At 40.0% G+C, this 22,932-nt stretch overlaps 1 protein-coding gene across 4 annotated transcripts in view; it reads right to left on the bottom strand.

The window, feature by feature from the left end:
• Positions 1-10,267: 10,267 nt before the first annotated feature.
• Positions 10,268-22,932, bottom strand: part of RMDN2 (regulator of microtubule dynamics 2) — a 66,037-nt gene continuing 53,372 nt past the window's right edge. For all 4 annotated transcript variants that reach the window (XM_090280219.1, XM_090280220.1, XM_090280221.1 and 1 more), the window contains 3 exons: positions 18,822-18,875; positions 18,655-18,735; positions 10,268-10,370 (listed from right to left, as the gene is read on the bottom strand). In XM_090280219.1, coding sequence (XP_090136345.1) covers positions 10,317-10,370; positions 18,655-18,735; positions 18,822-18,875 — 189 coding nt within the window. In that variant the 3' untranslated portion in view covers positions 10,268-10,316. The remainder of the gene's footprint in view (positions 10,371-18,654; positions 18,736-18,821; positions 18,876-22,932) is intronic.

Here is a 22,932-nt window from a genome sequence, read left to right as displayed (position 1 = left end):
CTCAGTTGGGCCCATCAATAGCCTAGCTAGGCTATTCTCTCCCTCTCTCTTTTCCTCTTTTTCTACTTTTCCTCTTTAATTCTGAGCCTTGATTTTCTTCCTAGTTGGCATACCTTTCCCTGTTGTGGTATTCCAGCTAAAGAGCGTGAGGACCTTTATTGGGTCATGTATAGCTCCAGAGGCAGTTGTGCCACTTCGAATACACTGCTGGTTCATATGACACTGCCGGTGCCCTTAGGAGGATCTGGACCACCATGGTGTGATGGGAGGGTGGGTCTCAGGATGCTGCTGCCCCCTGCTGGTTAAAAGAGATCTAAACCTGCTGCTTAATTTTCCCTATCCCATCTTTCCCACTCCCCTTTTCTTCCATTTTTGGAAGAAGGCTCATGTATTGAATGACCCATTTCCTATGCCACCTTTATCCATTATATTAAATTGGTATGTGTATTTGGTTGTATTTAGGGCTTTTCTATTCTCTTTCACTGATCTGTTCATCTGTTAATTTACAATATTGTTTTAAATATTATAGACTTACATTAAAAAAAAATCTGATAGGAGTGGTTTTCCTTCCTTACTCTACATTTTCAGAATTTCCACAAGTACTCTTGCTGTTTGTTTTTCTATTTGACTCTTATAACACAAAAAGAATTTTGTTGGTACCTTAATTGGAATTGCACTAAATTTATAGATTAAGAGATGTTTGATAACTTTAGGATGCTGTCTTCTTTGTCAAAATATAGTGTGTCTCTCTTTGTTCAAACCCTTAGGTCCTTAGATTTCTGCTTACCTACCAGGCATGATTCTTGGGTTTATTCCTAGCCATTTGATTTTGTTATGTGGTTATAATAAATGGGGTATTACCTTTTATTACATCTTCTAATTGGCTGTTATTTGTATTGATGATGGTTTTTAAAATTTTCTACATGTTAGTTTTTTACTGTATAACTTCAGTAAATTCTCTTATTGTTCACACTAGTTTTGAAGTTAATTCTCTCGGGTTTTTCATGCATATAATTTTATTTATCTATATATTGGGTTGGCCAAAAAGTTCATTTGTTTTCTTCCCCCATAAGAAGGCTCTAGTAGCGCTTAGTTGTCTTTAACTTCATTCAAAACAATTTTCTTAGATTGTACTGAGACAGCTGTCATATCAGCATGCATTTAAAAAGGAAACTTATCAATATTGGTGAATTTTTGGTAGCCATTTTAATATTGGAGATGAAGGGAAATATACATTTTTGGCATATTATGCTTTATTACTTCAAGAAAGCCCTGGCTGGTTTGGCTCAGTGGATTGAGCCTCGGCCTGCGAGCTAAGTGTCGCTGGTTCGATCTTCTAGTCAGGGCACATCAGAGAAGGAAAACTGACTCCAAAAAACCTCCGCTGCCTTGTGGCATACCTCTTCAGGGGAAAGGCTAAGGGAGTAAACCCCGACAGAAAATCCGGAGCCGGAGTCCCTAAGGCGGTTCGACGTTGTAGTCAACACCGGCAACTCCTGCGGCGCACCTGAAGCCAAGCTGTATTGACTCCGTCTTTCCCTTGGACCCTTCAGCTGCGAAGAGAGGGGGGGTCTGCTGCATGGGCAACAGCAGACCCTCCATATCACCCTGCCCAGGCTCTGTAGCTTCAGCTTCACTGGAGAGGACACTCCAGCGTCATCACAAGATGTTGATTCAACACGGGAGGAGACAGATACCGTGTCACTCCCGAGTCGGACTGCACAGCCATTCTCGGCGGTGCAGATAGACTCTTAAGAAGCTACACCATCGTCTCTCGAGACGGACGGCTGCCGACGACGACTTCAAGAAAGGTAAAAATGCAACTGAAACACAAAAACAGATTTGTGCAGTGTATGGAAAAGGTGCTGTGATTAAGTGAACATATCAAAAGTGGTTTGTGAAGTTTCATGCTGGAAATTTCTTGCTGGATGATGCTCCATGGTCGGGTAGAACAGTTCAAGTTAATAGCAATCAAATCAAGACATTAACTGAGGACAATCAACAGTATACCACACGGGAGATAGCTGACATACTCAAAATATCCAGATCAATAAAGTTATTGGTGAAAATTAAAAATGTGTCTTTTTATTTTATGAAAAAAAAACTCAAAAGACTTTTTGGCCAACCCAATAAATAATGATTTTATTATACTCCATTAATATATTACTTTCAAATGTTGTACTGTAATTTACCCGTCTTTTCTAGTTAGAGCTGGTACTTCCAGAACAATAGTGAATAATGGTAGTGATAATGTCAGCTTTTTCCCATCCCTGACTTCAGTACAAATGCTTTTAAATTCTACGTTAATAAGCACGATGGACTCAGATATATATATTTTATTATGTTAAGTAAGTTCCCTTTAGTTCTACTTCTCTAAGGATTTCCTTTAATCAAGAAAGGAGGTAATCTTATCCCTTAAAATGTTCTGTGTGTGTTTTGTCATGAACAATTTAGCATTGATATGTATAATTTATAAATAAACATAAATATTGGGGGATGCCAATTTTAAAAAACGGATTCAAGCATGCTATCAAAAAACTGGAGACCATTGGGTTTAGAAGATTATAGTAAAATTACTTCCATTAATGTATTAACATTTACTACATACATTTTAATCTTCCTTTTTTAAATGTAGAAGTCACCTCGGGATCTTGAGTGCTTTAGGATCATTGTTATGGGTATCCGTTCACTTATCAGTTGATGGAAGATTCGGTAACTGAGGATCAATTTTTGGAAGGGCTTAGCTCTCCCCAGAAAAATTCCGATTTTTTGTGGCCCTCTGAATGTCTTCTTCTACATTGGACAATTTCAGTGAAGCAGCTATACCCTGTGCTCCCCCAGCCCCTCTCCTCTCACCCCCATCATGTAAGCACCATGGCATGGCAGAGGCAGGGAGAGAGGGTGAGCTGGTGGGGCCTGAGCCTGGTCTCTCTGGATCATGCCTTGCACAGGTAGACTGTCCCAACTGAAAGAGGCACTTTCTGGCAGAGGCCGTGTGGGAGCCAACACACTTATGGGCAGACAGGTCACACAGAGACCTTTTCCTTCAGCCCAGTGGGCCTTCCAGTGGGCGGCTGCCAGAAGTCTTCCTGAGCCGCGGATTCTGAAAAGTGAAGAAACACCAGTATTCTTTGTAGTCATAAAAAAGGGGAAAGATAGCTGGAGGGATAAACATCTCAACCAACAAATTCTTTTTATGGGATGTCTGGCTTTCTGCAAATTTTACTGAACCGAGACATGTGTTCTTCTAAAATTAATACATGCAGTGCAAAAACTCAAAACAATATGCTGATTTATTCTATGAAGATAATTTCCAGGCTAACTGTGGTTTGTTTTACATTTTCAACAAGTGTAGCGAGTGCGTGTGTGTGTTGGGGGTGGGATAGATCTCATAAAGTCCTGGAGATGAAAAGTTTGGGTTCACATCCAGAATAAAATTCAATCTAGCCTCTCTCTCTGTCCCTCTTTCTGTGTTTGTGTATAAAGTTGCAAATTTAATTCAACTTTTAAAATATTTTTTGAGCATCACCAAACACTGAATCAAGATGCGTTGTTGTCTTTTAATCTATTTAGGGAATGAATACATGTGCCTATGGAGTAGAAAACAACTCAAAGAAATATAGACCCAAGTAACAAAATTAGAAGCAATAAACTGTGCTGTGGGAGGTCAGAGGACTCACGACTGGGTATTGGGAAATGGGTTCCTATAAGTACAGAAGAACAAGAGAGGAAGAGGCACAGGCGATCGATACCTCCCTTCTCCCAGCAACGTTTAGTGCCACAGGCTCAAGATACCTGCTCAACTGTCGATGCAGGGACTTTTGGAAAGTCTGTTTTGATGGTCTTACCCTGGGACAGGAGAAAAATTAGAGCTTCTGTCACTCTTTTTTAATGTACTGCTGGTGTTAATTCAAGAAAGAAAAAGTAACAACTGACCAGCAACTGACAAGGATGCTTTGGGCAGTAGGATTCTTGACTTTAGTGTCATTGAGCTAGTCAGAGCCGTTGAGTCACAGAAGGTGTGCCCCTGAGCTCAGGAAAAGATGCTCAAATGACTAGTCAGGGAAGTGCACATTGAAACCTAAAATGAGAGACTGAGGCTGACCTTGTCACGTGTTGGCGAGGCTGTGGGACTGGAACTTGTACACATTTCTGATGGGAATGCAACATGGTACACCCACCAAAAGGCAATAGGACAATTTCTTGTAAAGGTAACATACACTTACCAAGCAACACACAGGTCCACGTCTAGGTGTTTATGTACCCTCTCCATGTCCTCAGAAAGACTTGTACATGAATGTTCATATCAGCTTGATACATAACAACCTCAAACTGTAAACAACCCAAAACAGGTGAAATGATAAACAATTTATTGTAGATTCCAGTTGTGCACTGTTACAGAGCAATGAATGAAATAAACTATTGACATACCAAATAGCTAGATGAGTCTCAAAGATGTGCTCAATGAAAGAATGTGCTCAACAAAAGAGTACCATTTACATGGCATTCTAAGAAAGAAAAAAGATGAATGACGGAAAGCAGCTCTGTGACTGCCTGACACTGGGGTGCAGATGGGAGACTGAGTGGGAGAGGACACAAGGGAACATTCTGGAATGATGCATATATTTTATATCTTGATTGTGGTACAAGTTACGCTGTGGCATGAATTTGTGTAAACTCACCAAACTGTACACTTAAAATGGTGCATTTTATTAAATGTCATTTATATCGCAATAAAGCTGATGCAAAAGAAGGAGGTACCCCTTCTACTGGACAGGCTTCAGGGTCAAGTAAACCGGTGAGAAAGAGCAATCACTTCTGAGGAAACCCCTTGCTGGTGATGGAAAGGTGAGGGGCGGCTCATCCCCAAACCTGCTACAATGCTGTGCCAGGATTGAGGCCAAGTCACGGGCTGGCAGCCGTGGCGCACAGTCCGCTTGGTTAGAGGATTCTTTAGGTCGCTGGCTTCTCTCTTGAACGAGAAACTGAAGTTAGGGTGGAGCTAACTGTGTTGAGAAGAGCGTTCCCCACGGGCTGTGGGCCTCCACGGAGGAGGGCTTCTGTCTGGAGAGCACGTCCCGGCGGAGACCGACGTGGGAGGTCGGCAGAACATGCAGCTTTTACTTCCACAGCCCTAGCAAGCTGGCCTCTGGGTGAAGAAGCCGGGTGTTGTTGTAATGCCTAGCTGAGTTTGGGAAAACGCACACAAACTTCTCCCTCACTCCCAAGTTTCTGGGGCCAGCTCAGTGAGCCAAATGGAACAGTCCTGATTGGGGGCATTTGAAACTGTGAGATAGATCATAATCTCAGCTAAGAATGTTATGAAACGGAAATTATAGTTATGGAACAGTGAAAATTCACATAATTACATTGAAATGAAAAGGGAAACAAAGTACGACCCTGAGCAACATCTTGAGGGGAAATTACCACAACCAGATGGAAGAAAATTGCTCCTTAAGTAGAATAGGGCACCTTTCCAGGCGATTCCCATGAATTTATCTTCTATGGACACTAAGCTCCCTATCCACAGCCCATCTTAAATTACTGTTTTCCCTCCAATGAACCATTTCCTCCACGGTGGGAGATACTAGTATGTTCTTGGCTAAGTTAACAATCACACATATTTCAACAAGCCTTGCTTTGTTTTTAGAAGTCTATCTTTTTTAGCTGCCTTAAGCATTTTTTTAGGTAAATAGCAACAAAGGAAATAGAGTTAGTTCCTAAGGACATTAAACCTTAAATGGTTTAAGACTGGTTGTAGGGCTCTGAACTCTTTGGTCCCTGTATAGGACCCGGCTGGGAGTCAGGACAGCTGGGTCTAGTTCCTGTTTTCTCATTAACTGGGTATGTGACCTTGACCTCTAGCAAATCTAACCTTTGGTCCAGCTTCCTCCACGGGCAAATGAGGATGGAATCACTTTCTTAACCTATCTCAGCATGTAAAAGGCTTTCATGGAAATATTAGATGTAATAACACTTTGAACAATTAAAAGTTTAATATCAATATAAAGCAGGGTTTATTTTTCAGTTAAAAGAAAACTTTGCAAATGTTATAAGCATGATGTATATGCTAGTTGGAGGATCTGGTCTCTACAGCAATAAACATCCTGTGTCATCTTTTTCTTTTCCAATCTGTTAGCAATGAGCACAAGGGTTAAGTATCCTCTAAGAACAGCACTCACACTTGCCAGGGTGTCAGGAAGGGTCCTCTGGGAGTGCTCTAAATAGTTTTAAGTTTCACGCTGGGGTATTGTAGGAGTTACTTTATTGCCAAACCAATAGAATGAAAATTGAAGCCTAGAAATGGAGTTAAAATTAAAATTTCAAAGAGAGAGAGAGAAAAAAACAAAAACAAAACAACGCAGTTTGGTCATAGAAATGTCACAATGCCTAGTATGTGGTCTATATTCTATTATATTTAATGAAGGTTGTAGCAGTAACAAGAAAAAAAGAAAAGAAATAGAATGTACACAGGTCTGTAATGTTTTTAGGAGAGTAAGAGAGTATCCTGAATTTGAAACCTTAAGGGCTGGTCTTAGCAACCCTTCAGACTTACCATCTCTTGTCTGGTCCCTGATCTATTAGCTTCTCCATTTCCTGCTTCCCCCACTCCCAAGATGCCCCATTCCCTCTGCTCTCTCTCTATTACATCACACCTGAGGGTAGAAATGACTCTGTTTTCTTTTAGGAAAGTTGGGAACACATTAAGCATTTTTCTCTTTCTTGAGTGCCTTTACTTAGATAAAAATCTTGATCAAGTATATACTGCTAGACAGGAGATACAAAGATGAATAATGGATGGCCATTGGCCTGCTCACCTTGCTGAAGATCTGAATGGGTCTGCACATCTAGGCGCGTGCATCAGGAAGCTTTGGGGCAGAATTTCTGTCACTTGAGACAGTCATAGAGTAGGCAGGGAGATCTCCACAAGTAGGTCTGGGGAAGGTGAAGGTGGCCCTATGCCATGAAATAGCCCAAGCCAGAGGCCAGAGAACCAGGTGGGGCTTGAACAACAACCACTCCAGGCTGTCAGAAATGCACAGTGTGTGCATGTGTGCATGCATGCATGCGTGCGTGCATGTAAGGGGAAGGTGGTGGGAACTACTCTGGAAAGACAGCCTGGGTAGTAGCACAGGAGCGTGGGGTGTCTAGAAAGATTTGCTGAAGACTTTGGCCTTTATGCTGTAGGTAGTTGGAAGAAGATGGTGAGAGACTGGTATTAGTCTACTCTTCCTCAGGAAACCTCACTTGCATGGATTTGTGCCCATCTCTCTCCTGCTCCTTGTCCCCCACCCCACACAAGAACATACCTAGCCCCAGGAAGGTGGCTTGGGGAGTCACCCACTGGAGGGTTCCCTATGCACCCTATGCTGGATTCAGCAGGCAGCTTCTAACCTCCACCTCCCCTGGCCCCAGTGACAGCTTGCTTCTGGGGCCTGTATCGAGCTTCAGACCCTGATTGACTCCAACAAGAAAGATGTGAACAAGGCATTGCTTGGTTCCCTGCTCGAGGCCCACTAAGGCCCAGGCTTCAAGGCTGGGCAGGTGCCAAAGGTGGGCAGCGCTGGACCAGCTGCAGCAGGGCCATGGCGGGCCCACTCAACGTGCTCGAAGGGCTCAGTCACCGCATGCATCACTAATAAGAACCATCAGGAATAAAAAATAAATGTCAGTCAATCATGCTAGGGGAAAGATAAATTTTTCTATGCTTTATGCTTGCTATGGAAAATGAAGTTAAAAAAATTAAAGCTTATGGCAAAATGAACAAAGAGTGTGTGGCAAAAATGTAGGAAGAAAGTATGCTAGGATGGTGCCACATAGGTAATAAATATATTATTTTTCTAAATTTTATAATATTTGTGGCATTTATCAGCTTTTACATTTTATAATTTGTCGTGTCTTTTTTATTCTAAATAGTTTCCTTCACACTTAATTTTGTAACTGAAATTTTAATTCTTTTTTTAAAACGATTTTATTTATTTTTAGAGAGAGGGGAAAGGAGGAAGAGAGGGAGGGAAACATCGATATGTGAGAAGAACATCGATAGGTTGCCTCTTGCACAACCCCAATGGGGACCTGGCCTGCAATCTAGGTATGTGCTCTGACGGGGAATCGAACCAGCGACCTTGTGCTTTGCAGGTCAGTGCTCAACCAACTGAGCCACACTGGTCAGGGCTATTCTTTTTCTCAACAATCCTCCAATTGTATAAGCTTGGGGCCCCCAAAATTTGGTTTGGCCCTTGGATGATTCCATAATATCAGCTCAATAAATATTTAATTAATTACAACTGCTATGTACGTTGAGCTCCTAGGACTGAAGAACACGAAGGAAATAAAATGTATCTCAAACAGAAAAAATAAATAACTGAATTAGTAGCTTGATTGGAAAATCACTATCTTCCTGACTGGGACCTTTTAAAAATTAAGACAATGCTGAGCTCTGGATGCCACACTACCCCATGAAGGGGCCAGTCTGCATTACTGGAAGTGCCTGTCCAATTGGGCTCTGCTGGAGTTATGTGGCATTAATAATTTCTAGTGCCATTTCTACTCATAATTTCCAGCAGATTATTTTCCCAATCAGGTCTCCCAATTGTAAACTAGTTGGGATGTGCAAATGTAAAGTATTCAAGAAGGAAGGTACAATTTAATTCTTCATATGCAAACTTTATTTGCCAAAGCTTAAGAATGCTAAAAACAAACCAAAAACTGTCTGAGTTCTAGCTGAAGTCCAATTAATAATTAACTTCATGGTGCAATTGCTCAACTTGCTCTATTTTATAGTACAAATACATTTGAACATTATAGAAACTTTACAAAGAAATTCAATATGCTTGAGTTTGCTGTATATATATATAAAGTAATAATTTATAGGATTGAAAAGTGCTGCAGAACTACAAATCCCCACAATTACAATTTCTGTCTTTCAAAACCCGAAACACAGAAAAAATACATGAATCAATGGTTTTCAAGACACTGGACAGCAAGACAGGAAAGGTAGTGATGCTGAGAGACGGATAATAAACACAGTGAGCCCTATTGTGGCCCCAGGTTACTGCCTTGAGTGGGACCACGTAGGAGTCCCACAATCTCCTTGATTTGAGGAGACAAATTGATTAACACAATCCCAATCAGAATCCCAGGGTTTTTTTGGTAGAAATTTAAAAATAAAATTCCAAAATTCATAGGGAAACTCAAACAAAACTAGTTTGACATAGAACAAAGCTGGAGGAGTGACACAGGCAAATACACAGACCTCTTAAGTGAGAGTACAAGACAAAATAGTATACAAGCATGACCTACATCATTTCTGTAATTATTTTTAGCGTCATCCCATAGACTGAAAGTTTGCAGGGTCAGTTCCCAACCAGGGAACATACCCAGGTTGTGGGTTTGATCCCAGGTCAGGGCACATATGAGAAGGCAACCAATCAATGTTTCTCTCTTTCTCTCTCTAAAAGCAATGAAAAAATATCCTCGAGTGAGGATAAAATAATAACAATATTCTATTATAGTTGTATTCTAATATTGTTAACTGCTTTCTTATTATGGGACAGTGTTTTGTTGTAATTAATAATACTGTTATGAACATTTGAGGATAAACCTACTTTTTGTCTTTAGGATTATTTCTATAAAATGAAATTACCAGGTTAAAAAGTTAATGTGTTTGTGGCTCCAGATACATTTTGTCAAATGTTTGTGTCAAAATACCCTCCTACCAGCAGTGTATGACAAAGTCCTGCTTTGTGGCATCATTGCCAACTTTGAAGGTGCCTTGAAAGAAAAAAAGAAACCTTCCTAATTTGAGGGTTAAACAGTATCTTCTCAATTTTATTCACATTCCTGTGATTACTAGTTACTATATATTTCCCCTTTTGTTTTTTGTCTTACCAATGACTGGTTCATATCCTTTACCCATTTTCCCATTTTTCATCCACATGAATGGAATCATTTTGTTTTGTGGAGTTTCCAACAAAGCAACAATAAAATACCAACTAGAGTTCATTTTATTGGACTGACTTAAGTATTTTATTTAAAGAAATATTCTGACAAGTATAGTTTATTCACAGAAAAAATATAAAGCATACATGTTTAAAGAACATTTTATACTGACATTATAGGAAATAGACTTCTGCAAATAACATGATTAGTTTTGTAATTCTATAAGTGAATGAATTCTGCAGAAATATCATTTTATCTTCAAATCTGAGCACATTACCTTTACATAAAAAAAAAGATAATAAGAAATCACAACCTCAATTAAGTTCAAAATTTAGTAGACCACATCTGATTTGCTGAAGAGTAAGTTCTTTTATTTACCTCTTCAAGATAGTGCTTATTTTTTTCACTTCTTCCTCTGCATCTTTGTCCTATAAAGAAACCACAACAGACAATAAAAATTCACACATTCATCCTGACAGTCAAGGTACTTTGAAGTAGACTTTTGCTGAGTGAGGGAAGATGTTTTTGAAAGACCATTACAAAGAAACTGTGGCTTGCTTAGGACAGGCATAATTCAGATCCGAGAATGGAAGTAACATGGCAAGCTATGTCCAGCCTTTTCCTCCACCAGCTGTGGAGTGGTGGGAAACAGGGAGGAGAGCAAGTTAATGAAAATACTGTTTTCTTCTTCAACTCTAAGGTGTGGAAGAAGTACTGGCCCTAGCAGCAGGATCTGAAGAAATCTGAGATTCCATTGTAAGGTCCAGACAGGCAAATACACATTTCAATTACTAACTTTATCAGGGGCTTTATAGTTAAGATTCAGCCCTATAATATGTTTTATAGGACTCCACATGTATTGTTATTTCTTTAAAACAAATGTGTGAGTTAGAAAGCGTGGCAATAAATTCAGGTAGTAGGGTACTCCTATGCATTTTTGCAGTTAACAAACATTTACTGAGCACCCATTAGAAAGAATTTAAAGAATGTAATAAATAAAAATAAACAGATGATAAAAAGTAGACAAGAACAGATATCTGAAGTAGCTGCTAGCTAGGTTTTTTAAATTTAAACTGGAAGTTCTTTAATAGCTTTAATCATAAACATTAATACATGGGCTCAATGGTAGTGTCTGATCAACTAGAAATTTACCTTCTATCAAATCAGTATCTTTGAAGGTTGTGATAAAATGCAACAAACCTATATAGGGTATTAATGTATTATGGAAAAGAACTCTAAAAAAGTCATAACTCATGTTTATCTTTGTTACCCTAGGGTTAGCTTAGTGCCTGGCACGGAGAAGCCCTAAATGTCTGCTAAATTAGTGGTTAGATGGTGGCACGCAGGAACACGAGGAGACAAAGGTTAACCCTAACCCTAACCCTAATCCTAACCATAAGCCTAGCCCACAACAGCACTACCTGGGATATTTGAATCACTTACAAAGTGTGTCTTATTTTTCCATGTTTTCATATACCTTTGCCATTCCAGACATGTACTTCAAAATTAATATAATAATTAGAACACATCATGTGTTCTACATTTCTTCAGTTACATTAAATGCTGTTTTATGATTAAGCAAAGTCTCTGTAAATATGTTTAGAGTTTGCATAAAAATAGCAAGTAATCAACTGATGAATAGTAATATAGTAAAGGAAAAATGTCCCACTCAGCATGTTTCTTGATTTTTTTTCATGATATTAAAAACAGATACCAATGTACTAGATTTTTAATCAACAACTTTGATTAGTCTAACCAAAGACAAGTTATCTCATTGCTTAATATGTCTTATAGGATTCTGATTCAACATTTCCAAGAATGTATTACCAGTTCTGCATCTTTACACTATTTTGAGTAATATGTCACTTGGCAAAAGTCTAAATTATATGTTGACTTGTGTACTGAAGAGTTCCTGATAGAATATTTTTTCCAGTGTGAGTTTTCTTATATAAACTCAAGATGAAAACATTTTTACATTGACTGGTGGCCTGAGGAACTCCCAAGTGTGAGAACATTAAGGTTGACCAAGGTATGTGTGATCACTGAAGACTTCCCTTCATTCCCGACACTGAGAGTGTTTTATGTGGTGAAAATCCGCACATGTCCTGGTGTGTTGCTCTATGAGTAAAGAATCCACATGTTTATTTCACTGAATTGCTTCTCCAACATGAATTGCACTGTACTTCCCAAATGGCTTCCTCCGCCCGGTCAAGGCTTGCTGCTCTCCTTCGTGGCTTACCCAAAGTTTTCTGTACACACCCAGGCTGGAGCTTTGGCTGAAGACTGCAGGGTTTCTCCCCTGTGTGAACGAGCTGGTGCCTGTGAAGGTTGCAGCTGAGGCTGAGGTTCTTCCACACACATCACATTCACACAGTTTCTTTCCAGTGTACACTGTTTCAAGATGGCTGAGGTGAGAGCATCATTAAAGGCTATTTCCCAGAGGTGGCATTCCTTGGGTTTCTCTGCAGAGTGAATTCACCCATGTCACTTGAAGGACAAATTGTTACTGCAGGCATTTCCACACTGATCACAAAAGGTTCCTCTCCTGTGTGTGTTCCCTGATAGAAACAAAAGGCAGCTCTTGACTGAAGTGTTTCCCACATTCATTCAATGGAGGGTTTCTTTGATGTGTGAGTTAACACGTGTTGAGTCACTGTTGAGGTATGAGTGAATATTTCCCTATGATCAGTCTATTCAAAGAACTCCTTTCCAGTGTGAAATCTCTGCTGCTGAGGAGGAGAGGGGAGGCTGTTGAAGTTTCCCCAAATTTATGTATCTATTTTCTACATACCGATTTTAAGGCGATCATTCGGTGGTGATCTCTAGAGTCTTTGGCACAGTGGTTGCATTCACCAGGTGTGTTACTCTCCTGCCTCCAGAGAAGTTCTCTCCTTTGCAGCATGTCAACAGAAGAGCTATGTGAGTAACTATGAGGTCTTCGTTACGCTTCTAGCACTTCATATAGCCACAATATTTATGCAAATGTCCTCCTGTAAGAACTCAGTTATGGTTTTGACCTCAGGAGGAACAGGTTCGCCTTCATGGATCTCACCATGACATTAGGTGGCTCCTTCCTTCACGTCTTCTATATGGAAGTGAGGTCTTGGTGGTCAAGTCTTTCCTGCTTGGACTCTGGCCTTGGGTAAATCTTCCTTGTTCCACAGCTCTCCCCCTTGCAGCAACTAGGAAGTCACATCTGATTTTCAGAGCTGATGTTCTCCAGCCTCACATGCCTGCACAGCTCCCTCTGAGATGGGGCCAGAAGGCCCACTCTTCCTGAGTAAAGTCCACAGCCATGTTCCCAAAAGTCATCATTTCCTGTGGCTGCACTGACAGGAACTCTGCCACCAGCTGTCTCCCTGTTTTCTCACCCAGGGAGAGTCTGAGCCCTAAGCCAGTGGAGCAGAACCCAAATGGACAAAAACTTGAGTGCGATCACCTTGACATTGAGGTTGGTGTCACCACACTCTGCAGAGCTTTCTTCTCTCCAGAAAAAGGCCAGGAATCTATATTTTTTACAAGCCTTCCAACCCTGAGCAAATCTTAATGATGTAAACCTCTGGGTTAAAATTCTAATTTCCTTAGCACCTCAGCTTACATGTCAAAACCTCAGGAAGGCCTCTCCTAGCACCTGGTCCAGGCTGCAGTCACAGGTGTCATCACTCATAAATCTCTGGGCTTTCATTTCCACAGCACTCATCACACTTTATTGCTCTGAGGCGTGCAGGGCCTGCCTTCCCCAAAAGAAAGTAGGTATTCCCTCACTTATCACAGGTATTACGTTCTAGACGCCCCCATGATAGGTGAAAATCCGCGAAGTAGGAACCTTACATTTATTTTAGTGTTTATATATATTTTAAGGCCTTATAAAACCTTCCCACACACTTATAAACCATTCCCAGTCCCTTATTAACCTTTCCCACACTTTTATAAACACTACTCATGTTCTTAAACATATTCTACACTCTTAAACCTACGTAACTTCAACAACATACATATACAGTACCGCAAAATCCCACAATATAGTGAAAAATTCGCGACAAATAATTAAATATATTTTTAAAATCTCGCAATACAGCGAGGCCGTGATAAGTGAACCACGATATAGAGAGGGACTATACTGTATTTGTTTTTTTCTCATTGTATCCCAAGTACCCAGTAGAGCATTCCCATATCTGTGATAGAAATAAAGATAATCTTTGTCACTCATTCAAACACACACATTAGAATTACAGATTTATTTGATCTGGAAGTGTTGGAGATATATCTTTTGGAAAAATGCACCAACGCTCTACTAATGACTGGATATTTATATTAAATTGTTGTGCTCCTAGCATTTGGGCAATTAGGATCAGATAGATATCAGCTTTACTAGACTGGGTACTGATTGAGAATGATCTGAAACTGATGTTATATCGTCAGTTATTTTAAGAAAATTAATAAAAGGAAGGTCTACAAATTTTCTTTAAGCTGTTTTTAAGATCAACTTAAAAAATATAATCAAGGCCATTATATATTGAGAAAGCTTAAGAAATAATACATTTTGAATGTAAATGAATAGAAGGTGAGAGCCAAAAGCATAGAAATAGGAGGTTGTAAACAGAGGACTGGCTCATGAACATGTCTCATCAGAAAGTGGGTAGTCTGTCCATCATTCTACAATAGCTTCATTAATTTTTAAAAAATATATAAATTCTCCAGGCATAGATATGACAGATAAGTTAATCTATAAGAAATAAGTTCAAACCAGAAAGAAATAGACAAAGAAGAATTTCTAACACATGAGACTCTGGACAACATTGCTGGATTTCTGTAAATGACCCACTCATGACCCTGAGCTATGGCACTCCTGAAAGAGGAAAGCAGGGCAGACATTTGTGGACTAAAAATATTGTTAAACCTCTCTGAAAAACCAATGTCTTCACTAAGATAATCAAATATGAGGTCTTAATTAAGATAGGACATTGAAAGCAGAATAAGGATTTTATTACTAAGTAGTTCCTAATGACAAGGAAGATTCTTAGTCTACTTAAAAGGTTGAAAACATAGTCCGGAACTTTAAACAACAGGTAACTTCAAAGACAACTTGCTAATATGAACAAGTATTCTTTACTTTTAGCATCCCCAGCCTCCACTTCTTCCTGTGGTTCTTTCTGGAACATTGTATTTACTACCCATTCTCTAAGAGTTTATCTTAGAAAAGCAATTAATGTCCCTTCAAAAAATTGCAACACATTTTAAATATTTTTTTCTTTACCAGGTTAGCACATCCCTCTGTGAGTGTGTGTGTGAGTGTGTGTGTGTGTGTGTGTGTGCATATCACACGTGCTTTTTATATTGGAGCTTTCTCAGAGTACTCCAAGTCAATAACGTGACTGCTTCCTCCAGGCAAACAATTTTCAGGCTGCTGGTGTAATCATTATGTCACAGCAATCATTCTCACGTTGCCTTAGACAAAGGAATCCTTTTAATTTAAACAAAGACATCTTTCCCAGGACCTGTGCTTACCTTTCTAGGGTCAGAAAACGCCACATGAATAATAGAATACTGTAGTTTCAGGTTCTGAGAATGTAAAGCTGCTCACACACATGTGTCTCACTCTAGTGCCCAAGGGCTGGCATTCCCAACATGCAGTGCAGGGTGACGAGCTCCCTGACAGGGACAGAAGGCACATTCACAGATAGCTGCAATGATGCCAGAAAGAGTTGCAAGTGCCACAGGAAAGAAGCAATTATGTTCTGCAAGCTCACGAGGGAGAGAAAACTAAGCGGCTGTGTTTCCTCTGTTTTAAGGCACTAGACATTTTGGAAGTTAGTAAATTGGTCGGCCAAATCATGAGTGGGGTATAGATCAATCTGGAAAAATTTTATAGAGATGGGGATACTGCAGATAACTCACCTCATCCTATTTTTTAATTGAGAAAGGAATTGAGATACTCCTGGCAGCACATTCCCGACTTGGATACTTGGAGGGGAAAGAAAGAACTGCTAGGAATACAAATGGAAACATCACAGGAGGAAAAAACCTGTAATGTGAGGAATATCTGTTAAAGCTATTTTGCATATTACATAAATATTTTGACAGTGTCCAGCTTTCTTAGTCCCCTTTATTACTAGTCCTATTTATTATTATTGTTAGCACTATTATATTTATTTGTATGGTATTAGTTTTTTGATTCTTCCTACCAACATTTAGTGTGTCCTTATTATATCCCAGGTACTATACTTGGCCCTTGAAATACAGTGGTGAACGAAACACACCTGGTTGCTACATAATCACACAAATAACTATATAATCACAGCTGTGCTAAATGAAGGAAAAGTGCAAGGTACTTTCGTGACCAGGAGGAGTGTCACAGAGGTCTTTCCTGAAGAAAGGACTCTTATAGTGAGGTTTGCAGGATGAGTAGGATTAAAGCTGGTGAAGGAAGCACAACCTGAGGTGGAAGTGTTTCAGGAAGAGGGAACAGTATGTCCTGAGGGAAGAACATGTGCAGAGGAGGAGAGAGAGAGGATGCTGGAAGCTCGAGAGCTTGGTAGGAGCTAGATCAGACCATTGAAGGCTTGTTAAAAATTTTGAACTTCGTTCTAAAAGCAAAAGATTTTAAAGCGTGGAAGTGACAAGCTGAAGTTTCATGTCCTCTGCTGCTCTGGCTGCTATTGGGAACCAAGAATGATGGGGCAGGAGGCCAGAAGCTGTGAGGAGACCCACTGGGAGGATCGATGTGGTGTGCTGCATGGAGTGGTGGCAGCTGGATGGCTCAAGGCATGTTTAAAAGAGGAATTCCAAGAATCGGTGACTGGGTAGAGGCCTGGCTTGGGCAGCTGAGGGAGGAGGAGGTGTCAAGGATGATTCCCAGTTTTCCCAGTTGAGTAGATGGGGGAGCCATTTACTAAAAGGAGAAGATGGGGGAGAGCGGGTGCAAAGGCCTGATGACGACATTAAGTAGGAGATGTCTGCAAGACATTCACGTGGAGATGCCAAGCAAGACCTTACAGAATCAGGTCTAAGAGCTCAGAAGAGGTGTCTAAAGATAGAAATCTGAGGGCCCCTGGCAGGTAGACAGCATTTGAAGCCATGGAGACAGGTTGGGAGGGTAGGGAGGAGGAACGGGGAGAGAAGAGACTTGGGTACCATGGACCAGAACCGGAGGCCTGCAAGGATCTTGTAGCTCTCCTGTGAGAGCCCTGCATTTCATGCATAAACATTTGCACATCATACCAGGTATTATACCTCATGATCATACTGTATTCTCACCTCACATTTTAACAAGAATGCATAGACACTCAGTTTTAAATGACAGCATATAACCTACACTGACATCATTCAGAAGACAGTAGGGTCTCTATCACCAACACAGAGCAAGCCACCAGCAGGACAAAAACCTGTGTTTTGCTCAAAAAGTTAAACAACTTGTCTTCTGGAGAAGGCGTGTTGCTACTGAGACTGCATTTTGCACTATTCATCAATGGAACCAACTGAAGGATTCTAGCTAGAAGGACAATTAACCCTGGAGGAAATCCCAAACATATAAACAGTCCAAGACCTTGCTGAGATGGCTGCTGAAGACGCCCAGTGGACCCGATTAGCAGTGTTTAAAACCAAAGGCATCCCTGAACGCTGAAGTTCCTGGGCAGACCTTGCTTCTCTCCCCACTTTCATCCTGATTTCCCCTCACTGTCCTCAACTCTTCTTCAACACATCTTTGCTTTCCCACCTCTCTGCCTTTGCTCATGACTGGCAATCTGCTTCGCCCACACCTCCACATTATATCCATCCTTCCATCTCTAATGCTACCTGATGTCTTCTAGGTAAACGTAATCTCTCCCTTTTTCAGCATTTCCTTAACCAATTATTTGTATCTCCCTAGGCACTCATGCTTTCTACCTTGAGCTTAGTATTTGGATATATGCCTCATGTTTCCTTCTAGGCTATAAGCTCCTAGAGGGCAATGGGCATGTCTTACATGTTTATATCCCAGGTCCCAACAAATGTCACAGCCTGCATCACTCCAGTGGCGAGGAAGAGGAACGCTTATTTCTGAGGTGTTTCTTTTCAGCTGTGACTCCGAGGATGATAATGTTTGGCGATTGATGCATTTCTGCTTGTTCCCACAATACCAGTAAATGGTTCGCAAGAATGTGGACTGAGCTGTTAACTCTGAAATTTCTAAAACTCAGAGCACATCCAGAATCATGAATTAGTGAATAAAAGGGTAAGAATCAATGTAATAGTTTCTTTTTCATTAATGGTAGGTGTTCAAAGACCAAGAAAATGTTAATAGGCATTTTTAATCTTCTTCATGGCCTGGGAGAGCCACACCCTGCTGTGAGCTGGGGACTGATGGTGGCAACCCCATAGACACACTTCTTCTCTAAGGTGGGCAGCCTGTCTAGCTTGTTTGCTGCCCAGAATTATGCTGTCCCTCCTCCTTCCTAGTAGGGCTTGTCCTATTACCTGCTGTCTAACACCTAACATGCATCAGGATGTTTTAACTGTTGGCCCATGATATGGGAGTCTCTTAAAGATACGAGGGGTCTTCTGGTGAAGTGTTACCAATAGCAATTTTTAAAACTTCATAGGACACATTAAATCCAAGACAAGATGCTTCAGTATAGAAGAGAACTCCATATGTATATAAGCCACTGTTCACCTTGGAAGCTGGAGTAGCACTGGTGAAAAAATAGCTCCGTTGGCACTGTCTGGGCTTACCTCTCTGGTAACACAAGGAAGCAGCATTGCCAGATTACAGAACTTCATGGCATCTTCTGTTCGCTTAAGATCATTACAACACTAGAAATGGAAAATGACTGACATTAAAGGTAATCATGTTTTATGTAATGGATTCAAAGTGACCTTAAAATAGCTGTCTTCATTACCTTGGCAAGGAACATGTAATTGGACTTAGAAAAACCAGGGTGCAGATCTTCCACCTGATTTCAAGAAAGAATAGAACAGAGAAAAAACAGGATGATATTAGAACAATAATAACCAGCGAAGAGGACATGTTTCAATAAATCAAATATTAACCAAATTGCCCTAAGAATTCAGGTTGGTTGTGTCACTTCTGAGTCCTTTCACTGGTTTCAAACTATCATTTGGATGCAAGTATAGCTTTTCTGCTTAGCCAATAAAATGAAATTATTATTATGGCCATAAAGCTCACAAAGCAATAATGAGATGCTTTAAGGTTTTGGGATTCCTTTGTATAGCCATCTCCTCACTTCCTCCTCTCTATCCTTTCTCTTTTTTCCTTTAGAGAACAAAGAATCTGGTGGTACATTCCCCTGCACCTCCCCTGACAAGTTCTGTACATTTCGCAACTTATTTAGGAAACAAGAGTACAGCATGACTGGTATGTCATGGAAAACATCTTCCACTAAATTCGTATTTAATTTCTTTAATTCCAACATGTTCCATATGAGCTGAATATTATCTGAAGTCTACCACCTCCAGTACTTTTAAAGAAAAGATAGATCTTTGAAACAACTAATCCAAGGAGTACACCTACTTGCAGAATTTAATAAGTGGGAGTTATGAAGGTACTTTACTGCTGCTCATCTACTAATCTCCTATGTATCAGTTCCTTTTCTTTATCTCTGATCGATACAAATTCTTTCACGTATATAGTATAGCTACTGGAGAGCTCTTCAGAGAACCTAAGATAGTCTTTGCCTGAGAGTCAGCTTTTGTGGTTAAGAAGACCTACACAGCTAAGCTCCCCCCCTGGCCCTGTTCCCCAACCCAGAGGGACGAAGAGCCCAAGAGAAGAATACTTTTAAAAATTTACCAAAAAATGCTTGTTTTACAACATACAAGCATTCCAGACATTTCCAAAATTAAAAAGTAAGTTTCTCTGTTCTGATTTTATCCTGAATTTCAATCTTATTTTCCAAGTGGTAACCACTACCAACAGTTTGACATGTATCCTTCCGCAACTTTTCCAAGAATATGTAAACCAAAGAAAAGATCATTGATGTTAAAAAAAATTGAAATTGGATCATTTTCTACCTATTGGTTGGTCCAACACGTTTTTTCTACAACATATTACAGCCACATTTTCAAGTTAGCATACACAGATCTATTTCATTGCTTCTAAGAGCTGTATTTCATACTATATGTAATTAAATCAAGCATTTCTCTTAGACATTTAGACTTATTCTTTTTTGGGGGGGGGCATCGTCAAACCATTTTATTGAGGGTCGAAGGGCTGGGAGGACAAGATCTGATGTGCTCGGCTTGGCTGGGATCTCCCCAGCTTCACAGTCGCTGAAAGCTAGACTTATTCTTATTGTTCACTTACTAATAATGATGAATGAAGATACTTACTCCTATATGCTTGTGTACATGTGTGATTACATCTGTAGGAGAGATTCCTAACGTTGAATTCTGAGTCAAAGGATATATATGTTTTAAAGACAGATGTGAATGGAGGGGGAATCCAGGACCTAGGATGCTGAGGAGCACTCTGGCACCTTAAGCCAGTCTATCTCTTGTAAATGACAGTTACTCTCTATAGAATCTGAAAGGGAGGGTCCTGAAAGGAGGACAAAATCTCTTGGCAGCCAGACAGGGTGTAACTCTTCAAGATCAAGTAGAAACACTGGATCTGGCTTAGAACATGCAAGGCTGACGAAAGATTGAAGGAAGTTCAGTTCAGTCCTATAGAGCCATCTATAGTGCCGATGGATTCTGGTTCTCCTGCTTCTTCTGTCTTGTCCAATTATTTCCATTTCAACTCTTTGAGTTTACTAAGAGCATTTCTTGAGCTATTCTAACAAGAGAAACCTATACTGAACTTTGTTCAATTTTAAGTTCTTCCATGTCCAGTAACTGTACCAAGCTCTGTTCAAATTCTATCTGGATAACTTGCCCCAAAATATGTAAATAAGCGGCTTATTTCTTAACGTTGGCCTTTTAATTCTGTATATATACCTTAACACTATGTTTAATTAAACAGTGATTATAAATCAGAACATCTCTTTTTTTCTTTCACAGTTAAAAAAAAAAAGCCCAAAGGAACACAGGCCTTTGATGAACAACAACTTAGAAGAATGTTCTAATTAAGGGGCAGTTTCTAGCTAGACTCATAGGATATTCTGTATTATAACACCTGGCAAAGAACAGTGTAGTTGTTTACTTGGTGTTGGCTGATTCCCCAGAGGCAGGAGCTATGTTGGTTGTTTCTGTGTTCTCTACATTTGACACTCTGTTTAGTACCAGGTATGTACTTAATAAATGTCACTGTGTAAAGTAGCTTTGTTTTAAAAAATCTCATAACCTCAAGCAGAAGCCCCTCTATCTTATCAGCACACAGGAGAAAGTTCTGCAGTTGGTGAAATCACTAAGGAAGATATGGGGATCACATGATTGCAAGCAGTGGACGAGATCAGGGTGGCCTGTCCCTCAACATTGTCACCTGTTATCTACTACACACAGATCCACACGTTCACAGCGGCTTTATTCATAATAGCCCCAAACTAAAAATAATGTAAATGCTCATTAGTAGAGAAATATATTTTAAAATGGTGGTATATCCATATAATGGTATATTACACAGAAACAGAAAGGAGCTACAGATACACTCAGTAAAATAAATCTCAAAACATTATGCTGAGCAATAGAAGCCAAATACACACAGAAGTACAAGTACTATAATTCCATTCACATAAAGTTTTAGAATAGGCAAAAAGAATCTAGTGTCAGAAACCAGATCACTGGATGCTGTCACAGATCCCCTTGACAGCAAAAAGGCAAAGGTTATTCTCTAGGGTAACAAAAATGCTGTATATTTTAAAAGAGGGGTAGTTATATGAGTATATAAATTTTTCAAACTTTACTGAACTGTACACTTAAAATGTGTGTATTTTATTATATATGAACTATACCTTAATATAATCAGAGATTCTGAAATAACGAGTCTGATTCATGGCCTGGGCTGACATTTTTTAAAGTTTTCCAGATGGTTTTCATATATAATCAAAGTTGAGAACCACTGCCTGAGGGAATCGTGCCAGAATTTTTGATGAGGTGGGAAGGATGCCATAGTTAGAAAGAAACAACAGGACATCCACAGATGGCTCCTGGTTCCAAACCGTCTCCCTAGGTGCTTTGAGACTGTGAAGGACAAGATTCCACCTGTTACAAGAGCGAAATAATAGCAGCTAACATTTATTTTTGGTTAGAGCACTTCATGTGCTAGATCCTGGGCCAAGAAAATCACGTGTATTATTTTATGTAATCTTCACAAAAACCACATAAAGCAGGTGTAAGTGAAGAATTTAAGATGAGGAGAAACAAAGAAACATGAATAGGTCATAGAGACAGGGAGCGGCTCTGTTCTCAAACTGGCTGATCCTAAAGCCAGTGTTCCAACATGACCTCCAGGGGGTGCAACTCCACCAAGGTGTGTGGAGTTCAAAGTCCGTGCGGTTCCCTCCTCTCCACCTCCCAGATCCCTCAGCCCTCCACTGCCTTAGCCCTCAGCGTTCTGGGCTCCTCAGTGCCTTTGGTTGTCACAGTAAATATGGGAAGAAACATTTTTGATGCCTTGTCACTCTCTTGACAACACCATGGAATACATTTTCAGTCAGAATCTAAGTCACGACTGAATGGTGAGGTCCCCAAAACGGTTTGCCAAGGTGTTTACATTTTAATGAAATAAAAATTCTGTGAGCTTTTATAGGTGCTGGACACTCTCTAAGCAATTTACTTATATTAACTTAATTAATCTTCACAACAATCCTGATTCAGGTACTATTATCTCCATGTAATTGATTCAATTGAGACAGAGAGGTTAAGTCACTTGCCCAGTGTTAATCAGCCAGTAAGTGGTGGAACTAGAATTTAACCAGGTGGTCTGGTTAAAGAGTTTGCATCCTTACCGCTACATTATTGTGCCTCTTACCACTTCTGATTTTATCAAAGGTACATTAGTACCTTAGAGCTTTTGTACAGTGTCCTGACAACCTGAACCCCAATTATAAATTT

This window comes from Furipterus horrens, unplaced genomic scaffold (genome assembly GCF_987537825.1).
Source record: "Furipterus horrens unplaced genomic scaffold, mFurHor1.1.pri manual_scaffold_6, whole genome shotgun sequence".
In the NCBI taxonomy this organism is placed as follows: domain Eukaryota; kingdom Metazoa; phylum Chordata; class Mammalia; order Chiroptera; family Furipteridae; genus Furipterus; species Furipterus horrens.
The sequence above is the reverse complement of the archived record's forward strand: the minus strand, read 5'-3'. Positions and strand labels throughout refer to the sequence as shown.